This window comes from Lactuca serriola, chromosome 2, assembly GCF_051521515.1.
Source record: "Lactuca serriola cultivar US96UC23 chromosome 2, Lser_US96UC23_V15, whole genome shotgun sequence".
Lineage (NCBI taxonomy): Eukaryota > Viridiplantae > Streptophyta > Magnoliopsida > Asterales > Asteraceae > Lactuca > Lactuca serriola.
The window spans coordinates 173,600,973-173,622,851 of record NC_136409.1 but is presented as its reverse complement, the minus strand read 5'-3'; the positions used below and the strand labels follow the sequence as shown (position 1 = coordinate 173,622,851).

General features: G+C 36.0%; 1 protein-coding gene across 2 annotated transcripts; it reads right to left on the bottom strand.

The window, feature by feature from the left end:
• Window positions 1-12,269: 12,269 nt before the first annotated feature.
• Window positions 12,270-15,488, bottom strand: NFS1 (nitrogen fixation S (NIFS)-like 1). Of its 2 annotated transcripts, none has more exons than XM_079025401.1 (3): window positions 15,332-15,488; window positions 12,822-14,343; window positions 12,270-12,678 (listed from the first exon to the last, which is right to left on the bottom strand). In XM_079025401.1, the coding sequence occupies exon 2, from the start codon at window positions 14,207-14,209 to the stop codon at window positions 12,851-12,853; it is 1,359 nt and encodes a 452-aa protein (XP_078881527.1). In that variant the 5' UTR covers window positions 14,210-14,343; window positions 15,332-15,488; the 3' UTR covers window positions 12,270-12,678; window positions 12,822-12,850. The 2 variants fall into 2 exon arrangements, with proteins under 2 accessions (XP_078881527.1, XP_078881526.1); XM_079025400.1 differs by having other exon boundaries at window positions 12,270-12,602.
• Between the last annotated feature and the right edge of the window lie 6,391 nt (window positions 15,489-21,879).

Here is a 21,879-nt window from a genome sequence, read left to right as displayed (position 1 = left end):
TCAGAGGAGGAACACGAAGTAGAACTTGCAGATGGACCCGCCGAGTCAATAGTGGACCTCGAAGAGGAAGTGCCCAAGGGAAATGATGATGATGACTTGGATGCAGAATCCGATGTCATCAATCCTCCATGTAAAGCCAAGAATATCGAATTATCATATGGGCCCCGGTGGCCCCATTCCCCCATGGGCACAAGATATTTGGAGATGGAGTCACCAGCAAAGGATACGACCACACTACGGTAGGAACTGAGGTCTCTTCGATCTTAGTCATAGAGGACCAGCTGACCGGGCCCTCCCAGTCATGGTCTGGCGCACCTGAGGTATTGATAACCAAGCTCAGGACACCCCAAATTGAACGAAACCAATGTGGTTTGCTATTGAAAGAGATGAGAGACAAACACAGGAAGTGAACGGAGACTCTCGATCGAGACAGTTAGTCTGGGAGGTACGACTACGAGATACCGAGCAACAGGTAGCTCGTCTCCGAGGTGCATCCACTTCATCAGCACCACCACCAGACACTTTCTGCCACAATTAGGATCAACCTTTTCTTTTTCCCCCTACTATCTGATATGACTCTCTTTCATGTACTAAGATGGTACTTACCAATGGAACAATTATGTGCTATCTCTATTTCATATTACTACATAAATTCAGTTATATGCACAACCAAACCCTCAAAGCCGCTAGATACTTAAGGGTCTCGAAACCAAAACAACCTATATACTCTAAGGATAGACGTAACGATCGTGCCAAATCTGTGATTACCTACTACCGTAACTACATCATAGGGATGTAGATGGAAACAATGAGAATCATACGATGAGACTCGAAATTTATAGAGTACAACCAGGAATGATGATCATTACTTTCGATCTGGCTTATCAACATGCAGCATGAAAATGCCACCCCGCAGGAATAACAAGCGCACCCGCGAGACACTGCTCCTGCAGATGGCTCTACTACATTCCAAGCTGCTGTAACAGCGGCAGTAACCACTGCGATGGATCAAATCAATGCAAACAATCAGAGGAGGAACACGAAGAGAAAGGAGAGTAGATCAAGAGGATAGGAAGGAGGCCAGGCATCTTGGTGTTATTTCAGAGATTTCCTTGAGGTATAACTCAGTTTCCCTCTGTTTTCATGCTTATAGTCCCTTAAAGCTCCATTAAAGCCCTTCTTGAGCCATTTTCAAGCTTGATTATGAATTAGGGTTTGTAATAAGTTGATTAACCTTTAGATCTAGGCATGATTGAGCTCCAGGAGCTCGGATCTACTGCCTTTATGGAGCCATATTGCATGAAAGCCCTAGATCTACTCTTTTAGTGCATTTTGAGCCCTAAAACATTCATTGGTGTTTATTTACACGTAAAGTTGGAAACTTTACATGTTGATCAAGCCCTGAGAACCCAGATCTATGTATGGCATGAGCTGGATTCAAGCAAAATCGAGTATATAGTATTTTCATATGAAAGACTCGACGAGTCATTCATCGGACTCGGCGAGTCGAGTCGCGAGTCCCCGAGTTTCCCCCCTTTTCGTGTTTGCTGAGTGGAGTAGTGAGTCATGGGGTGTGACTCAGTGAGTCGGAAGCCAGACTCACCCATGAAGGAACTCGGCGAGTCAATGCCCTGACTCGGCGAGTCCAAGGCAATCTTCTTGCCTCAAGAACAGACTCGGCGAGTTGTTCATACAACTCGGCGGGTCTCAGCATAGAATGTTCTTCGGATGAAGATGAACTCGACGAGTTGTTCATACAACTCGGCGAGTAGGATGAAGGACTATTGGACTTTGGTTTAGAAGGAAAACTCGTCGAGTCAATGCCTAACTCGACGAGTAGAGACGGGGTTATGGTCAATCGAATGGATAGGGACTCGACGAGTTGGCGAGCCAACTCGGCGAGTCGGGTCAACTGGAAGTTGACTTTGACTTTGACTCTTAGTTTGGTTAGGGGTAAATGGTCATTTTACCCTGAGGTCGGTCAACAGTATTTGACTGAGTGTTTTGTGGGAATTATAGCCGGAGGATTTCTGGAGCAGCAGCAGCAGGAGACAGTCAGTTCCCGCACAGATCAGCAGCTACTTTGAGGTGAGTTACCTTCCAGTAGCGGTGGGTCTACGGCCACAATGCCGGCCCATCAGTAGGAGTTGTATGTTAGATGATTGTCTTTGTGATATCATCTAGGTTTGCTACTACCTGATATGTTATATACTGGCATGATATGTATATGTGATAGTGGTAGAGTTCGATTGTTAGGACCGAAGGGTAGGCCAGACACCCCAGATATTTCTGATAGTACGTGATGATATGTTTATATGCTGGAATGATATGTTATATGTGATAGTGGTAGTAGGAGGGGAATAGTCCCAAAGCTCGGTCGTTAGGACCGAAGGGTAGATTGGACACCCCAGATATGTCTGATAATATGCTATGTTATGATATATGTGATAGTAGCAGTAGGGGGTGAAATAGTCCCCGAGGATCGGTTGTTAGGACCGATGGGTAGTCAGCAACCCAGAACGGCTTGACATGGGTAGTCAGCACCCCAGAACGGCTTGACACGGGTAGGTCGGCACCCCAGAATGGCCGTACCGGGTAGGTCGGGCACCCCAGAATTGCCCGGCAGTATGTATGATATGTGATTGTATGGTATGTGGTATGATGGGGGAACTCACTAAGCTTCGTGCTTACAGTTTTCAGTTTTGGTTTCAGGTACCTCTTCTTCGCAGGGGAAAGAGCTGGCGCGGTAGCGGCACATCACATACATGCTTTATATTCCGCACTATGAGATCTTCCTGGGGATTTGTGCTCTGACAATATTATGTTTTATAAAATGGTTTCCAGACACGTGACATCTTTTATGAAATGATATGATCGGTGAATGTTTTATTTCTAATGTTTTGCAAAAGTATATGTTTTAAAAATGAAATTTTTGGCTCGCACTTTTAGGACGTTACAGTTGTTGTCCACAAGAATTGGTCCATTCACCAAATGAATGTGAACCATGCCTTTTTACATGGTGATCTTGATGAAGAAGTTTATATGAGGGTACCACAAGGCTTTGTAAAAGAGGGTGATATGCATGTTTTTCAGCTGCGAAAATCACTCTATGGGTTGAAACAAGCTTCTCGCAACTGGTACATAAGTTCATTAGTGATCTTTCTCAAATTAGTTTCAAACGCTCTAGGGCTAACCATTATGTCACACCCCTGAACCAGACGGCGGAAACGTCCGAGGGCTCGTGTGACTTAAATTGAAATATCTGTACAATGATTATACATGAAACATAACATAAACATCACTATGCATTAATACATTACAACTAACCTTGTTCCCATCAAGTACATTGTTTACATGACATATTTCAAAACATAAATTGTCTGATGACTAACATTTCACAAAAAGAAACTTCCTGAGACACAATTGGAGGTTTTTCAGTCTAACGATTTCTTGAGAATACAAGTTATTTTGAAAATGTCAACATATTTAATGTGGGTGAGTTCATAAGCATGTTTGCTATAAAACTAATTTGTATTGTTTGTAAAACCCAAAAAATCCGATATTTTCTGTAACAAAAACTATTTGCGAAAAAGATGTGATGATCCCATAAGTGCATATATATGTGATTTCAAAACATGTAAAAGTGATTGTTCTTCAAAATTGATTCTTGTATTATAGTTGTTGTATGAAGAAGTGAATAATGTCGTTTACCCAGAAAACCCGATGTTTTCCAATTTAAATGGTATGATGGTTTTGTACTATTGTATGAATCACTTTGCATCATCACCGTGTATGAATTTGATTTCCCATGAATAATAAAATGGTAATGGATCTCTATGTGAGTCGTTATAACCATGCATAATAATGACTAATTCGCCTGTCTTAGCATTTTTACAAACGCCGGTTTTGATCAAAATTTTGTCACCCTAGACTAGCCGAGTCTAACTGTAGCGAACAACTCAGGTGTGGGGGAGTCACCCCCGTATAGATCTATACACAAACTCTCGCTCTCCCTCCAGGAGACTCTGATTATAACTACAGGCTACGGACGACACTTATTGGTGCCACCCGTTATTTCTCACTAAATCCCATGAAATTGAATAACCTTGTTTTACAACCCGAATGATGTTTACGTGAATACGAAGTAAGCCTAACAGACATGAAAGAGGACAACGGTGGTCCACTAATTATGTATGTTATTATAGACTGTCGAGTATGCTACGAACACGTTATAGCCCATTAAGTATATTATGAGTGTTTAGGGTCTTATTAGCAATGCAAATGGACCACTAAGGCCTAATAGCATGTTAAAGCTGATAAAGGCCCATTGGGCATGTAATTGGATCACCAAGACCCAATAAACATGTTTGAATATATTGGGCCCAATAATCATGATATTGGGACTCGAAGACCCAATAGCACGAACAGAAGATTTTGGGCCCAATCATTAAATCATTTATAGTTTATCGATTTTAAGCTCGTAGTGTAGGTATTTGTTGTATGCTAAATGTTTATTCACGCTGTTAAAAAAATACCTTAACATTTGATTTATAACGAAGATTTGGTTATACATATATATATTTTTAAAACCATGCGTTATAAACTTGATATTTTTAACCAAAAAATTTATATTTGTCTATTCAGCCCAAAAACATTTAGTTTGACCATTGCAGCCCGCCAGCCCCTTTATCTATAAAAATGACACTTTTAGTCCCTTTCTATGAAAATTGACATTTTTGGTCCTTAAACCATTTTTCTTGACATTTTTAACCCAAACTTTATTTAAATAATAATTTCAGCCCAAAACTATTTTATTTGTCATTTCCAGCCTTTATTTGTAAAAAGTTTACATTTTTGGCTCAAATTCCGTAAGTTTTACAATTTTGACCCCAAAATCAAAAGCTTTGCATTTTAAGTCCAATTTTTGCATCAAAGTCATTTTCAGCCCCTGAAATAGTTTATTTACATTTTAAACTCATATTTTGATAAATTTACAACTTTAGCCCCCAAAACTCTTCATTTTTTGCAATTTTGGGCCCAAGACCCGTGAGGCCCAAATATAAACCCAATAAGCTATAATTTATGTTTTTGACCCCTTGAAAAGTGTTATTTTCATAAAAGTTAGATTTTTATGTGAATAATACCATTTTATCCTTATAGAACCGAAAATATTATATTTTATCCAAATCTTTGTTATTTTTGCAAAAATGACACTTATAAGGATTTTGACTTTGTTTTCACTTCTTGAGCCTAAAGACCCTTAGATCTTTGAAATAAGTTGTTTATTATGTTATTTGTTTATGTATCCTTCACACTTTAGCCATAGATTACAAGATTTAGCAAATAATATCATGTTCTCTCAACATAACCCAAAGAAATCACATATAACAAGCATACACACATAGATCAAAACATAATACTTGTATTCTCCCCCAAAAACATGTAAAAAACAAAAACAAGGGGTATGAACTCACCTTGGGTTTGTTGTTTCGGTTTTGAAGCAAAGATGAAGGAGGTTTGTATGGTTTTTCGGCCCTAGCAAGCTCCTTGAAGAGACCTTCGAATTTGAAAAGTTCTAGGGAGTATGATCAAGAATTTAAGGTGGTAAGAAGAGTGATTAAGTGTAGAAAGAAAGTATGTTTGCAAGATCTTACCACAAGTATGTAACTTGAAGTGATTTTTGGATGAAAACCTTCTTGAAGCTCTTATGATTCTCGAAAATTTGGAGGAAGGAAAAAGGTGTTCTTGAGAGAGTTTAAAGAGAAATTTTGAAGATGGTGGAGTGGTTGTGATCCTCGGCCGAGAAGAAGAAGAAGAGAGGAGAGAAGGAGTGAAATGACATGCATGGAAATCCACCATGTAATAAGGAGGTGGCTAACCCTCCTTAATTCTCCTAATTTCCTTTTAATTCTTTTTATTCTTCCCTTTTTTTACTTGGGCCGAAATGAGCCTAGTGGAAGAAGGTATGGATTAATTTTGGCCCACTTCTAGCCTATGTTCGAAACTTTGAGGTTCATGGAGAAGGTTTTCGGCCCATTGGGCTCCTTTAGATAGTTCACGGCCCAACTAGCATGAGAGAGTGAGTTTTATGGCCCATTAAAGCTAAGTAGGTTAGTTATGGCCCAATAAGGTTAATTAGGCTAGTTATGGCCCAATAAGGCTTATTGGAGTAGTTTATTCCATTTTAGGCCCAATATGGCCCAAAATGTCAAATCTTATGAAGTGTTTGTATAGAGTGTTTCCAGTTTATTCTATTTTAGGCCCAATTAGGCCCAATAAGAAAATCCTAGTCCATATTGGACTTAAACCGGAATTTTTAGGGTTTCCAATCCTTTGTTGACTATTTGAAGTGTTTGTATAGAGTGTTTGATGAAATTTTGTTGTCATTGAATAAACATCATGCATGCTTTCATGTTTTAGTTACAAATGTTATCCTTGTTAATGTTTACAAACACATAGAATTTCCTAATTGCGACACATTCTCATTTTACCTATAAGAAAGATAGTGTATAGTTGCAGCTCTTATATATGTTAACGACATTATCCTTATTGGAAACAATGATAATGACATTGCAAAAATCAAAACCTTTTCGGATAGCCAATTTAGCATAAAGGATTTGGGCCTCTAAAATATTTTATGGGCATTAAAGCAACTCGAACCATGGATGTCATGGTTCTGAGTCAAAGAAAGTACACCCTTGACATACTTGCTGATAGTGGACTGAAGGGTTGTAGAACCAGTTCATTCCCAATGGAAAAAAATGGGAAACTTGATATGTCCAACAATACGCCACTTTTTGCCCCGGAGCTTACAGACGCCTCATTGGACGGTTACTTTATCTACAATTTACTCGACCGAACATTACCCTTGAGTCTTGTCGTGAATACCCTTAGTTAATTGTTTCTTTTCTACCTAAGATTCACTTGGATGCTGCAATTGTTTTCATTTTTTAAGAAGACATTTTCAGAAAATAGAATTAAGTTTTCATTTTTAATTTTTAATGAAAATTTTAGAAAATGTGTTTGGCTGAAACCAATGGAGTTTTCATTTTCTATTTTAGAAATCCATAAAATTTTGAAAAACTATAAAAATCATTTTTTTAATTTACATATAATTTGGAAAACAAATAAATAATTCATTTTTTTAGAATTTTTTTGAAAACTGAATCAACCAAACACGTTTTGAAAATTTTCTTTTTCATTTGAAAATTTTCATGAAAAACTATCAACTAAACATTTTCCACAACGAAATGCACTCTAATGTTTCATATTTTCCATAAGCGAGTCAAGTCATAAAGAAGAATGAATACCCAAACTTCTATTAACCAAATCGATTCTTTCAACATATCCATTTTGGGGATGTCTTTAATTGTCATTTGTTGTTCTTTTGTATTTGTTTTAGTTTGAACAATGTTCTTTTCTGTTGGTTTGTTTCTTCACTAGTTTCTTGCTAGTCGTGAGTTCTTTTTATAAAAGTTGCCGTTTCCAAAAAAAAACCAAATCGATTCTCAAGGACAACCGATTTACGTACAACCTCCACACCATAATATAATGAATCCCACAATTAACAATCAAACACCTCTCGAGTTTAATATGATGGATTTGACTAATATCACATTTGTTTTTATAATGGATTTGACTTCTCAACTACTACCTGATCAATACGTTTAGTTTACCATATCCGTCTTTAACTTTTTTTTTCCTTCTAATATCATACGTTTTCATAGCATGTAAAATTTTTCTTGAATTTGAATCCCACAAGTTAAATCCATTAGATGCCATGCTTGTTAACTAAAATGTCTGATTTTGTTGATTTATTAGAAAAACGTATTTTCCAACTAGTAAATGTCTGGTTCGTTTCAAGATAGATATTTTATAAGTGGGTAATTCAAAATGTAATTAATACTTAAAAAATAGTTACCATTACCTGTCAATTCAATGTTTGGCCCCTACCTAGAAAAATGTTTGCTTTTTCTCCTTCACGAGCTTTAAACTTTTTTTTTTCTACTAATGCATCGTATTGTTTAATTACACCAAATTAATTTTCGTGGTATTAGTATTATATTAACTTTACTACCCATTTAAAGGACTTTGTAAAAATTATATATATAATATTCTAATAATGAATGTTTTTTGTATGCAAATGTCATTAGAAACTTTTAGGCTTGATATAATTATACGATACAGCTTTTTGAAGTGAAAATTGTTATATACAGAAAAAAAATGTTGTGCATGGATCAACTTTCCAATATGATAAACATGAATTTTCACATATAAGGTTTTTGTCTGAAACTAGCTTTTACATAATACAATAGTGGATTTTAGAAATCTAATAAAAACAGACGTTGAATGATGAAGTCAAACTTTAACCACATAAATATTTAGTTAGCCATCAACCTTATTGTTCTCTACATCCAGAAAGGGTCGTTACTTTTTTCGCAAGAAAACAAGCGCAAAATATTGAAAATCATTAGCATGCATATTATAGTTGGAATAGTTAGCGATTAGATGGCAATTTGAAAGATTTTAAGAAGTTTTACGTATATTTGGCTGTAGAAAATTATAATCGGTTTTCTTGGAAAAAGATTAAAAAAAATGGAGTTTTCACTTTTAGTAACTTGTTTGACAATAAATTATTTGAGTTTTAATTTTCCATTATAGAAAAGTTAGAAAAAAAACATATGTATTTTCTGTTATTTTTTATTTTGCTATTTCAAATAACACAATATTACATTTAGTAAATATTATGCACTGTTCATAATGACACATCAAACTACAGTTTTTTACATGCTTTAGTAATTTCAGTAGTCGTTCATATGTTATTATATTTTTTGAGAATTACATAAATGGTCCTTTTATAATAGTAAAAATTACATACATGGTAGTCACTAGTGTTCTAGCATTGCATAAAACAAACAAAATTACAAAAAACTATTTTTGCAGGAAATAGCCTTTTGCATTAGTTTATTAGTCAAAAATAGCATTTTATATGATTTAAATAGTTTAAAAGTCAGGTTTAGTTTTAAACGTTACGTTTAATTGCTTTGTCAAATAATCCAAAGCACCATGGCAAGCAAAACTCGGCCCAAACCGATATTGCAATTTGACATTAAAGGGAAATATGAACAGTGATTTCTTCCGACATTTTACAGAAGGACACAAGCTAGAAGATAGAGGTTAGAGGCAACCACCAAACGAAACAGTTTTGGCAGCCATTTATTCCATTTAAGACTTCAGAGCGCTCAGTTCCAGGGTAGAAAATGCTGAATCTATGACTTGTCATATCGATTTTTTACATGGTGTTAAAATTCCTAATGATGGCTCCTCTATTTTGCATTTGTTTTATACCGATGATGATGCGCTTTTCGTTGGGGATTGGACGAGCTCAAATTTTGCAAACTTGGCCCGTATTAAATGTTTTCATGCAGCCTCCGGTTTAAAAGTGAATTTTCATAAATCGAAGGTGTTTGATCTTGGGGTTTCTAGCAATGAGGTGTCAAGTTGTGCTAGGATCATCGAGTGTGAAGCGGCTTCCTTCCCTTTCAAGTACCTTGGGGTCCCGGTTGGAGCTAAGATGAATCTTAAACAGAATTGTCTGCCCATTATTGAAAAGGTTCAATCCAAACTTTCGGCGTGGAAAGCTAAACATGTTTCTTTAGGTGACCGTTTAACTCTTGTCAAATCAGTCATTGGATCTTTACCTTTATTTTTCTTTTCGCTGTTCATGGCTCCTAAGTTTGTTATTGAGCATCTTGAGAAGATTCACACACGTTTTCTTTGGGGAGCGAATGAAAGAAAAAATAAAACTAATTGGGTGGCCTAGAAGGGGTTTTTGGGCCTAAGGATCAAGGTGGTTTCAGGGTGGGCTCACTTGAGTCATTGAATTGGGCTTTGTTATACAAATGACTTTGGCGGTTTAAATGTGACTCGGTCTTTTTATGGAAGCAAGTCACCTGTGGCATTCACAACAAGAGAAAACCCATTGACGGTCTTGCCAAAAAATCAACTCTTGGAATCTGGTTTATTGTCGTCAAGGTGGCCCATGTGGTGGAGGAGGTAGGAATCAACGTTTCTTCAGTTTTTCAAATACATGTTGGTTTCGGTAATACTGCTTTGTTTTTGTTAGACGATTGGACAGGTTGTGGTTCATTGGCTACACGATTCCTAGCTCTTTTTGTCCTTGATAAGAAAAAATCATGTTATATTGAGGAGAGAATCTTGAATAATAGATTTGTCGGGGCTTGGAATAGAATTCCTAGTAGCTATATTGAAATCGAGGAATTGAGAGGTTTAAGTGGCTCCACAGAAGAGATGGTTTTGAGTAACGAGTCGGATATTTGGAAATCAAAGCTATCTCCTAATGAAATTTTTCCGTTCATGATTTGCGTGTCATAACCGATTCTAAGTTTACTGTTCTTATGCCTAATCCGACTGTTTGGTAAAAGCTGATCCCGCTGAAAATTATTGTCTTTGTTTGTAGGGCTTGTATTGATAGGCTTCCTTCGGCTATGACTCTCGTTCAAAGGGGTATTTTTGTCTCGAACATCTCTGTCAGTTCGGCGAAATGGTGGAAACGACGATTCCAATCATTTTTTTTCTAAGTTGCCCTCAGGTGGAAGTTTCCCTAAGACGTAGTATCCTGTGGCAAAAATTTTATTCAGTTGGGGGGCTTGTGCAATTTGCTGCAACTTGGGTAAATTGTTCCAAAAAAAGGAAGATTTTGTTGACCATCCTCTATGGTTTCTTATAGTGTATTTGAAAAGCAAGAAACGATAGCATTTTTAATAATCTGAGTGCTTCTCTTTTTCTGTTGGCGGATAGCGTGTTCGCTATGGTGTTTGGTTGGATCAAACATAGGGGTAATTACAAGAATTTTCTTGTAATTGGACGGTTTGGGTTTGCTCTCCCTTTGATATCATGTAATCGTTTTTGTTTGTACTCTGTTTTTTGTTTTTCTTTGCCCGACCTTGTTTCTGTATAGACTGTGGTTTTTAATAAAATTTCACCGTTTCCAAAAAAATATTAGGTTGATATGAAATAATAAAAGCAAGAAATTATGATATAATTATATATAATGTTAAAACACAACCGGCTTAAGAACATTACAAATTTAAATTTGGAGCCGTGACTAGTATATTGACCAGATGGAAATGTTATCAATTGCAGATTTGGAAGTTCATTTCAGTTTTGGGTATTTTTTATTTTGTAGTATTTACTCAAAGGGTTGTATGTTTTTGACCTACCAACACAGTCATCAGATGTGAACTCTATGGTCAAACTCACAACATGTGAAAGATGATTTTGAAGCTTCAGTGTCCATTTCAAATGAAGCTTCATTCTTCTTTTTCCCACTTCAAATGGGGAAAGCTACCTCTCAATCTGCTCTTCAGCACCAAAAGGGTATTTCTGTCATTCATTTTTTTTAAAAAATTGGTGAAGGAGCTGAGATGTCAGCAACAGCATAGTTTGATAATATGACACCAAGTTCTAGGAAGTTCTTATAGCTTTAATGATGACTATGTTGACATTGATCAACTTTGTTTATAAAATTACTAAATCTAAAAATGTGATTGGTTTTAATGAAATTTTTATGATTTGTAGGTCCAAATGGGTTGGAAGAAGCCAAATTTTACAACCATAGCTATGAGTCATTAACCCTCTAGTTCCTAACCTATGTATGTAGTGTTAGAAATTTGGGTAGGGTTTATGGTGAAGATCTCTGGCTACCCTTTGATCACCCTTAGATCGTATAACCACTCTCTGAACTTATATTTCTACCCTATACCCGGGTTATAAGAAATTCAGCTTAAGATAATCCAAAATGACACTTACTAATCTAGGCATAGAAAACACATGTTAGATTGTTGGGAGATTCTAAGCTTGTATGAAGAAAAACGAGAGCTAAAGGGTTATCATTCTAAAAAAGAAGAGTCGTTTATGTAGAAACGAGATGTAGGGTTTCGTTTTAAGGGTTGGTCATCATTGGTTTCTTTAGAAACAAGTCAAATGAATCCGAAATTAATGAGGAAATCAATGGTTTCCAAAACTGAAGGTCTTAGTCAGTTTTATCATAACCCCCTCAAGAATTCGATTTTCCACTATGTAACCACTTGTAAAATCCGAAGAGTTTTTGGGACGCTGTCCCTCGACCCCGCCAAGGGCTCTGCCCCCAGCCATGGACCCCGCCCCTTGGACCCCTGAATTGTTGTCGAACCAGCTTCTAATTCGATCTTATACATATGTGTACTCCACACATACCCAAACATATATTAGAGTACAAATTATGAAACCCCTTAACTCACATGTAAGTTTCAATTACACAAAATGTCCTGATGACACTAAAATCACCAACATGTAGCTTGGTATAAGAAAATAAAAAATACAAATACAGAAATCACATAAAAAAAGGTAACTCAAAAAGTAATCCTGCATCTAGTTTAGCTGTTTAGGTTATAAATAACAATTGGAATGCAAAGACCCTTATTTATCATAGGCATGTCTCTTACTCTTAGTATTTTGGTCTTTTAGTTGCAGATTGTGTTTGTTGCCTCAGCTTCAATGACTTTGTTATCGAGTTCGCCACCATGAGGGTTCTGTTGTCTCTGTAGGGACACCAACAAACCCACCATCAGCCTAAACAGATCCAAACAAAACAACCATACACAGGGGGAAAAAAACCTACCAGAAATGCAAATAATGTATATGTCATGAAAAACCCAAAATTTAACAACCATTGTGCAAAATTGAAGAGAAGAAGCAAAGTCTATAAACATGTAACTAGTAAATAACATAAGAAAAGATATGGTTACATGGTATAATACCCTGTAAGAACACCAGCAACTCCACTAAGTTAGTGTTGAGACCATTGTATACTCTTGATGTCAATCCCCTCCTTCACCATTTCATAAAGTGGACTCATTTCCCTCAACTTCTCAACCTGATTAACAGTCAATTCAACAGCTTTATCTATCTCTTCCTCAGTGGTAAACCTCCCAATCCCAAACCTAATTGAAGTATGCGCCATATCTTCATCAACACCCAAAGCTCTCAACACATAAGAAGGCTCCAAACTAGCACTAGTACATGCACTTCCACTTGATACAGCCACCTCCTTCAACCCCATCAACAAGCTTTCACCTTCAACATATGCAAACGATAAGTTCAAGTTACCTGCATATCGACTTTCAGTACTTCCGTTCACCACAACCCCATCAAGCTTTGATCTGACTCCATTTAAAAGCCTGTCTTTCAGTTTTGTCACCCACTTCTCATCGTATTCCATCTCCTTCATTGCAAGCTCGCAGGCGGCTCCCATTCCGACCACCAATGGAGTCGGAACTGTCCCGCTTCTGATCCCTCTTTCCTGTCCACCTCCGTTCATCTGTGGCTCAACCCTAATTCGAGGTCGCCGCCTCATATACAAAGCTCCAACGCCTTTCGGACCATAGACTTTATGTCCGCTTAACGACATCAAGCTCACGTTCCACTTGTTGACGTCGATTGGAATCTTCCCCAACGCCTGAGCTGCATCTGTATGAAACGGGATGTTGAATTCCTTACATATTTCACCGATTTCTTCCATTGGTTGAATAACTCCGATCTCGTTATTCACAGCCATCACCGACACAAGCCCTGTATCGCTCCGAATTGAAGATCGGAGCTCGTTTAGATCGATCAAACCATCGGGTTTCACGGGGAGATACGTGACATCAAAACCCTCTTGCTGCAAATGACGGCATGAATCGAGAACACACTTATGCTCAGTCTGAGTCGTGATTACGTGCTTTCTCTTTTCCTTGTAGAAGTGCATCACGCCCTTTACAGAGATGTTGTTACACTCAGTGGCACCGGATGTAAAGACGATTTCTTTTGGCGACGCGTTGATGAGATTGGCGACTTGCAGTCGTGCAGCTTCCACCGCCTCGTCGGATTCCCAGCCGTAGAGGTGAGTGCGTGAGTGAGGGTTTCCGTATTGAGAAACGAAGTAAGGGAGCATAGCATCGAGTACCCTAGGGTCAACAGGGGAAGTGGCTTGCATATCTAGGTAGAGTGGTCTTCCTGAGATCTTTACCCCTTTCATTGAGATTCCGGCGGTCTCATCGTAGGGTTCCGCCACGGCCGCCGCGGTGGTGGAGAGAGGGCGGGTGGGTGTCAGGAGTCTGGGGGATATCGATCGGCGGACGGCGGCTGCGAGAAATCTGGAAGCCATTATTCGGCTAGTAGGTCTGCGGAAGAACTCTTCGAGATACGAAGGCAGAAATGGGGAAGAAGCTAAGGATACAAAGCTTGCTGTGACGGTTGAAAGATATTACACGTGGCGCGTTGAGAGCCGTTGCTCAAAAGCTGAAAAAATTAACGTGGAATCGCTAAGAATTAAGATGGATGAAAAGTATACAACGAGAAAAATGACTATTTCTAACATTTGAACTATTTTTTACTGAATTAATTAATAAAATATTTGAATTAGTATTTAATATTACAACACATTATAGAAAACCCATTTCATCAATTTAAACATATCCACAGTTAATACAGTTTTGCAATTTTAAGCAGAAAAGCTAAAAACAAATAAACATAAAACAAAGTAAACATTAAGGATCCAAAACGCAGAAAACCAAGTAAACAACCATTGGAGTTCTAATCTGATTTCAGCAAAACATATCTGATTTTATCAAGCATAAAAATATAAACTTCAATATGATTTCAGGAAGCAGGAAGCATAAAAAAAAGTAGCATAAAGGATTCAGGAAGCACCATTGGAGTTCTAATATGATTGCAGCAACATATCTAAATTCAGGAAGCATAAACCTAAGATTTGGAATTCTAATCTGATTTCAACAAAATATAAGAACCAATATGATTTAAGTAAAAATTATGAAGCATATATTAGGAGTTCTAAATTGATTTCAGCAAAAGAAAAAAAATGAGAGCTGAAGCAGTTACTTCGTGTTTGTGTACAAAGGTTGGCATTTCTTTCTAACAAGCTATGATAACAAGAATTCATCTACAAAAATTGATCAGGAAAAAAAAAAAAAACAGGCTGTGTTCCTGTTGCAACATAATCATGATTATAAATGAAACTCAAATACATAACATCTTAAGAAGAAATAAGCTAGCCTAACTAATATGGGAATGCAAAGTTCAAATAGGTTTTGTTGCAACATAATCAAGATTACGAATGAAACTCAAACACGTAACACCTTAAGAATAAATAAATTAACCACCAAATTATGCCCAAACACGTAACATTTAAAGGCTTTGAATGTAAATCACTAAATTGTGTGCAGGTTAGGAAAAAACCACCAAAAATGCATTAATATAATGGACTTACTGCAAAATTTTGATCAATTGCAGAGGTGACAGGTGGTCGGCGACCGATGAGGGAGGCCGCAGGTGGCCGACGACCGATAAGAGAGGCAACAGATGGCCGTTGACGGATGAGGTGAGGCGGATCGAAGGGGAACGACAGTAGAGCCCTAGTTTCTTTCTATTTTTTTTTTAACAAACCAAAGACTCCTCGATGGGAGGAATAATTCTACTTTCTTTTTTCTAAAACAATAATATTAACATTTAGGGGTGTTCTGCTTAGCTTTTGAGAAGCCCAAAGATCTTTTAGAAAAAGATAGAAACCAAAAGATGTTTGGCAAAACAATTTTAAAACCTACTTTTAAATTTTTGATAGAAGAAAAATCAACTTTTTGAAAAAGTCAGGAAACTGACTTTTTACAACTTTTCCAAAAATGACTTATGGTTCTTAAAAAGCTAAGCCAAACACCCCCTTAATTTGAAATAATACTATTTTGGTAAATAGTTTCTAAACAGGCCCATTTTAGTAAATAATTATCTAAAGTTCTAAACAACTTCATTTTTGTCAAAAAATTTGAAAAAACATGAATTATCAGTAAAAATGACGATTTAATCTTTTTTTCCTTGGTTTTCGGTTTCATTGCAGACCTAGACGCATTAAAGTCTCGTTATTTTATAATAATTTATGAATAAGTTTCAAACTAATTTTTGTTTGTGAAAAAAACATGAATTATTGGTAAAAATGATGATTTACATGTTTTCTTTCTATAACACACATTTTACCGATATCATTGCTCACCAAAATGTCTACTCATTAAATGAGCTGATAAGATGGATATAGACGTTATATAATGTTATGTCTACAATAAAACTTGATATCTAATTGCATTATATATATATATATATATATATATATATATATATATATATATATATATATATATATATATAATACATCCAACAAAGATTATAATAACTACATAAACTAATAACAATTTCATATTTTTTAATTTTATAAAAAGATTTCAAATTGTCTAACTATATATGTAACCCAATCAATAGTTGGATCAAATGGACTTCAAGCATATGAATTAGATGACTTTAAGAGCAAATTAACTAAATAATCATCAAAGTATCAAGTTCAGTGACTTGAAAAACAAATAATAAAAGGGAAATTGAGTAATCTAACCCTTATAAATGATATTTTTGACATAAATGACATATATATATATATATATATATATATATATATATATATATATATATATATATATATATATATATATAATGCCCTAAAAAACCCTAAAAATCAGAAAAATGCATAAAAAATACTTAGAGATTATAAAACTTTTTTTTTTAATTTTTTTATAAAAAAATCGCAGGTTTTTTAATAAATTCGCTGAAAAAAAAATAAAAAATCAAATTTAAAAAAATTTAAAAAAATCAGCGAATTTATTTTGAAACATGCGATTTTTTCATAAAAAATTAAAAAAAAAAAAAAAGTTTTGTGATCTCTAAGTATTTTTTATGTATTTTTATTATTTTTAGGGTTTTTTGTTTTCCATAAAACCTAAACACACACACACACACATACACACACACACACACACATATATATATATATATATATATATATATATATATATATATATATATATATATATATATATATATATATAACCACATTCTCCAAAACACATTGTTCCAGAGAGCTTTCCGGGATTCCGGAGTACGGTTTCGGAATACAGTTTCCTAGTTTTTTTTTAGGTGTAACATGTGGTTTTTCTTTTAAAATAACTTTTGATTTTATATAATGTATTAGTTTTGCTTTTATAAAATGTATACCTTTTGGTTTTATCAAATAGAAAATGCAATGATCCGTTATACTCTACTAAAAAGCTCCATCGCAAGAAAACCAAACGCATCAAATGCAAATGGTATGAAAAAAATATATTCTTTACAAAAATTCAATTAAATCAAAAAACAACTAATAAATACATAAATTAAATAAAGGATGTGTCTATAAGTAATATTATAAATATGATATTTAAATTATCTTTGTCCTTGTACCCAAAAAGAATTCGCTAGTCATTTCCGATAACCCAAAGCCAATGGACCGGTTTTACCCTCTATAGAATTCGATTTATGTGACAGTCGTCAATTTCGAGTCAAGTCAAAGTCAACAAGTCAAACCCATTGACTCGTTTAACCTTATGTATTGGAGCGTACGTTATGTAATTACTGTATAACTCACTATTTTAATGAGAAAACATCACTTGGAAAAGTTCGTGTGTTTAAATTTCCTAAGCCTTAGTGCTAAACAATGACCCAAACTGATAAAACAATGTTACATACTCATCGGGAGTGGGTAAGATCCTTAAACAACTTAACGGGGTTCACGGACCTTGCGTTGCGGAGCCAAACACTCACCATTGTCACACATGAAACCTCTCTCAATCGTTTTCACTCTATCTCTCTTTATCGAGAATCTCTCCCAAATCTCTCTTTGTATGAGAAATCTCTCCAAGAATGTGAAATCTCTCCAAGAATGTGAAATCTCTCCCAAATCTCTCTCAAAAGTTTCCGTAACTTTTTGAAGTCATACGGGTCATTCCGACCCTTAACCGGGTCAAAACCGCTTAAAACGGGGCAAGAACGGGCAAAAAGGGCTTAAGGACCCGAAACCCTCTTATTAGGGCCGAAGCCTCTTAGGACCCGAAAGTCCTCTTAGGGACCGAAACCAAGAGGACCGAAACCGAAGGTGTGCTCTCGGGCCCGAACCTCGCTCAAAGAACCGAACCCGAAGGCTCCTGGAACCGAACCTCGCACACCACCCGAACCCGAAGGTACTGTTCACTTCAGTCTATTTCGCTCCTTACGCCTTCGGACCGAGCCTTCGCTTCTTGCTGCTTTCGCTTCCCTTTGCTTCCGGCTCAGCATCAGAGGAGACCGAGCCTCGGCCAGGACCGAGAGGTCTCGCTGGGAAGTCCATTTTCTCCCGGTTTTCGACTAGTTTTGCGTTTTAGGCCCGTTTTTAATTGTTTTAACACGGGATTTTCACCCAAAAATTTATTTTAACATATAAGACCCCTTAATTAATGATTAATCACGTTTTAAGGATAAAACCTTATCCAAGAAGAGTGGGTGAAGTACAAAGGTTGAGTGTTGACTTTTCCTTGTATTATGACACAAGCAACCCCCATACCCACTCCATGACCAACCCACACTCCTCCCCACCATACCTTGTCACTTCCTTGTACTTTTTACCTCTCTCACAAGTTATTCCCACGTTCATAGAGCTGGACATTCATCCTCTCTCCTCATTCTCACTCACTTGCTCTCATTTCACCAAAAATCAAACACAATTTTTCTCTCAAACTTTTCTCTCTAATTCGAGATCCCAAGGCTAATCATCAAGTGTTCTCCCACTCTTGGTAAGTATAATCCATCCTTCTTGTGATTTATACACTTCATTCTAATCCAATCATCAATTCCTTACACAAACATCATCACGTTCATGTTAGATCTTCGAATCTCCAAGTGATCTTTCAAGTGTTCTTGAGTTAAACACTTCCATTCTTCAACAATCACCTTCTGAAATCACTCAAGGTGAGTTCATACCCCTACATTTTCATGTTTTCTCAAGTTTTTAGGGGGGGGGGGGGGAATACAAGTTAAAACACCAAGAACGTAACTAAACTTTTCTAACAGCTTTCATCAGAAAAGTTGGGCTCCATTCACGGACTGTTTTGGACAACTTAAACATTTTTGTTTTCAAAACTGTTTTAGGTGCATGTAGTTCAAGTTTTTAGCTTTAAAATGACTACTTGAACATCTCCATACGATTTTTCTACAATTTATGGTGATTTTTACAAAACTGTTTATCATTTCAAACATCAATCCGGACCAGTATGTGATTATGGACTTGTTCACACAAGTTAGAGGTCACTAAAAATTATGGAAAAATTTATGAACAAACTAGACTCATTTTATAAACTCTCAGAAGTTACAGAACTTGATTTAGACATTTTATGATTTTTCTATAAATTTTCCAATAACAGTTACAGAAAATGTTATTAACAGAAAAACACTATAAATTTCATTTCACCTTGTAACATGTTGAGCAAGGGATATACCATTATGTGATTATGTGTTGTTACAATATATGACATTTTTGTACTAGTATCTAGATATACACCAGTTAACAAATAGATTTTTACTAGGTAATGCATAGAAATAACAAAGTGTTATAATTAAAGTACACCCATTACATACAAATGTTTTATTAAACTATGTTAAATATAGTTTATGTACTTTACTATTTCTACGCTTGTTTTGATAAACTATAATAGGTATAGTTTATGATACATTACAAAATACATATATTTCAGAAGGGTACATTTATACAAAAGGGAACTTTCATTACGTTAAGTGTAAATTCGATAATGACTTCGTGAGACATTCCCTTCGCATTAATCATAAGTCCTGTATTGTAACCAGAGTCTCCTGGAGGGAGTGCGTGATAGTTGTATATAGATCTATATTGGGCATGATAAACCCACACCTGAGCTGCATGCAACAGCTAGACCGGCAGGTCTAAGGTGACAAATGTCATAACAGTTCCGACGCCTGAAGAACGTCGTTTTCAGGCCATCTAGGTCATAACATGGTTATAATAGCTCACAGAAAGTATTAACAAACATAAGAATTTACGGGAATTTCATTGACATCATACGCGTTATGTTTAATTAAACTCATATTATTTTCTTTAAATAAGGAAGATTACTTATACGTTACGGTCTTTGTATATATAAGACTACAGTACACATTTTTAAGGAAAATTATCGAAATTTTCTAGAACAACCATACATATACGAAGACAAGGTTTTCATAAATTGCATACAAAAGCTTATGAACTCACCAACCATTGTGTTGACACTTTTTCAAACAACTTGTATTTTCAGGAAATTGCTAAACAGGTAACAAAGTGCTTTTGAGGATGGGACGTTGAGGCGTCAAACTTATCATATTTTGTCAACATATTGTAATTGATTTTGAAACATGTAATTCATACAATGATGTAACTCTTTCAATTATATATATGTTGGTTGTGTTTACTTTCATCACTATTGCCATTGTTGTTATGATACTACACATGAAGTCCTCCACCCCCGGACGTTTCCGCCATCCTTGGTTTGGGGGTGTGACAATTTCCTGGTTTTACAAATACAATATTTGAATTATCTTTGTACTTTATAGTAATAAAGGATGTTCCACTTAAGTTGAATATTTTTAGTTGGATATTACAAGACTAAATGGTTTACCTCTCGAGCTAACCTTTTACATAGGGGTATTTTGATGGATTCAATCTTGTGTCCAGTCTGTTCCACTACAGTTGAGTCCATTGAGCATCTGTTTGCATGTTGTAGTGATTTGATTGAGCTTTGGACTCGAGTTGTCATTTGGTGGAGTGTTCAACTTCCTCAACACCTTTCCATAAATTCTATCTTGTTTTGGTCAAATTCTTTTGCTTGGAGAAGTGGTCAATGGAAAGCTTTTGATGTCGTGATTATGACTGCTTTATGGTGTATGTGGAATTTTCGAAATTCCATTATCTCTGGAACGGTGTTGCCTTGGAATTCAACCATTTTTGATGATGTGGTCAAAAACTCTTTTTTTTTTTTTTTGGTTTCCAATATGTGTAACAAAGCTAAAATAGGTCGGACCTTGTGGCTTCATAATCCTGTTCTAGCTTGTAATTTGTTGTATTGTTCTTTTTCTAGCATCTTGATAGTTTTTTTAATAAAATTCCGCCGTTCCAAAAAAAATAATACTAAAAAGTACATTTAACCAACTATCTATTGACCTACCGGGTAAGACACTGACATCTGCATCTGCATATGAGATGTTCAATGTTTGAGTCCCGAGGGTTTCAATTAAGAGTTAATCAGGAGAGAGTATTCGATGTACCTCGGTGTTCTAGCGTATAGTCCAAAAAACGATCCCCCTCCACCTATCATCGCAAAGTAGGGAGTCACAGTGGAGTGTCGAGAACCCTTTTTTACTAAAAAGTAACATGCTAACACATAAATGGTGTGCATAAACTTAATAATAATAATAATAATAATAATAATAATAAGGGCGGATGAAAAGATGTATTTTCATCATTGGATTACATCACTCTCCATCAAGTCCTATGAACAACACGAGAGGTTTTTTTTTGGAAACGGTAAATTTTTATTCTAAAACCACTACTTAAAAAACAAAGCAGAGCAAGAAACAACAAAGACAAGATTAGACGATGTTGAGAGGAAAGCAATACCAAGTTACCCAGTTACAATTCTCAAACCGCCCTCTATTTTTCACCCAATTGAATACAAGGTTAAGAATATCGTCACTCACTTTTGCCGAGGCAGCACACACATTTTTGAATAGCCTATCACACCGTGCTTTCCAAATACACCAAATAACACGAAAAAATTAAGCCATATTTTTATCAATGTAAAAGACGCTGACATCTGATTTTGAATCACAAACTTAACTGATGTATTCACACCTTACCTATTAGGACAT

Coding starts and splice junctions, on each gene's coding strand:
- NFS1 (XM_079025401.1), bottom strand. CDS start 14,209: ATGGCTTCCAGATTTCTCGCAGCCGCCGTCCGCCGATCGATATCCCCC.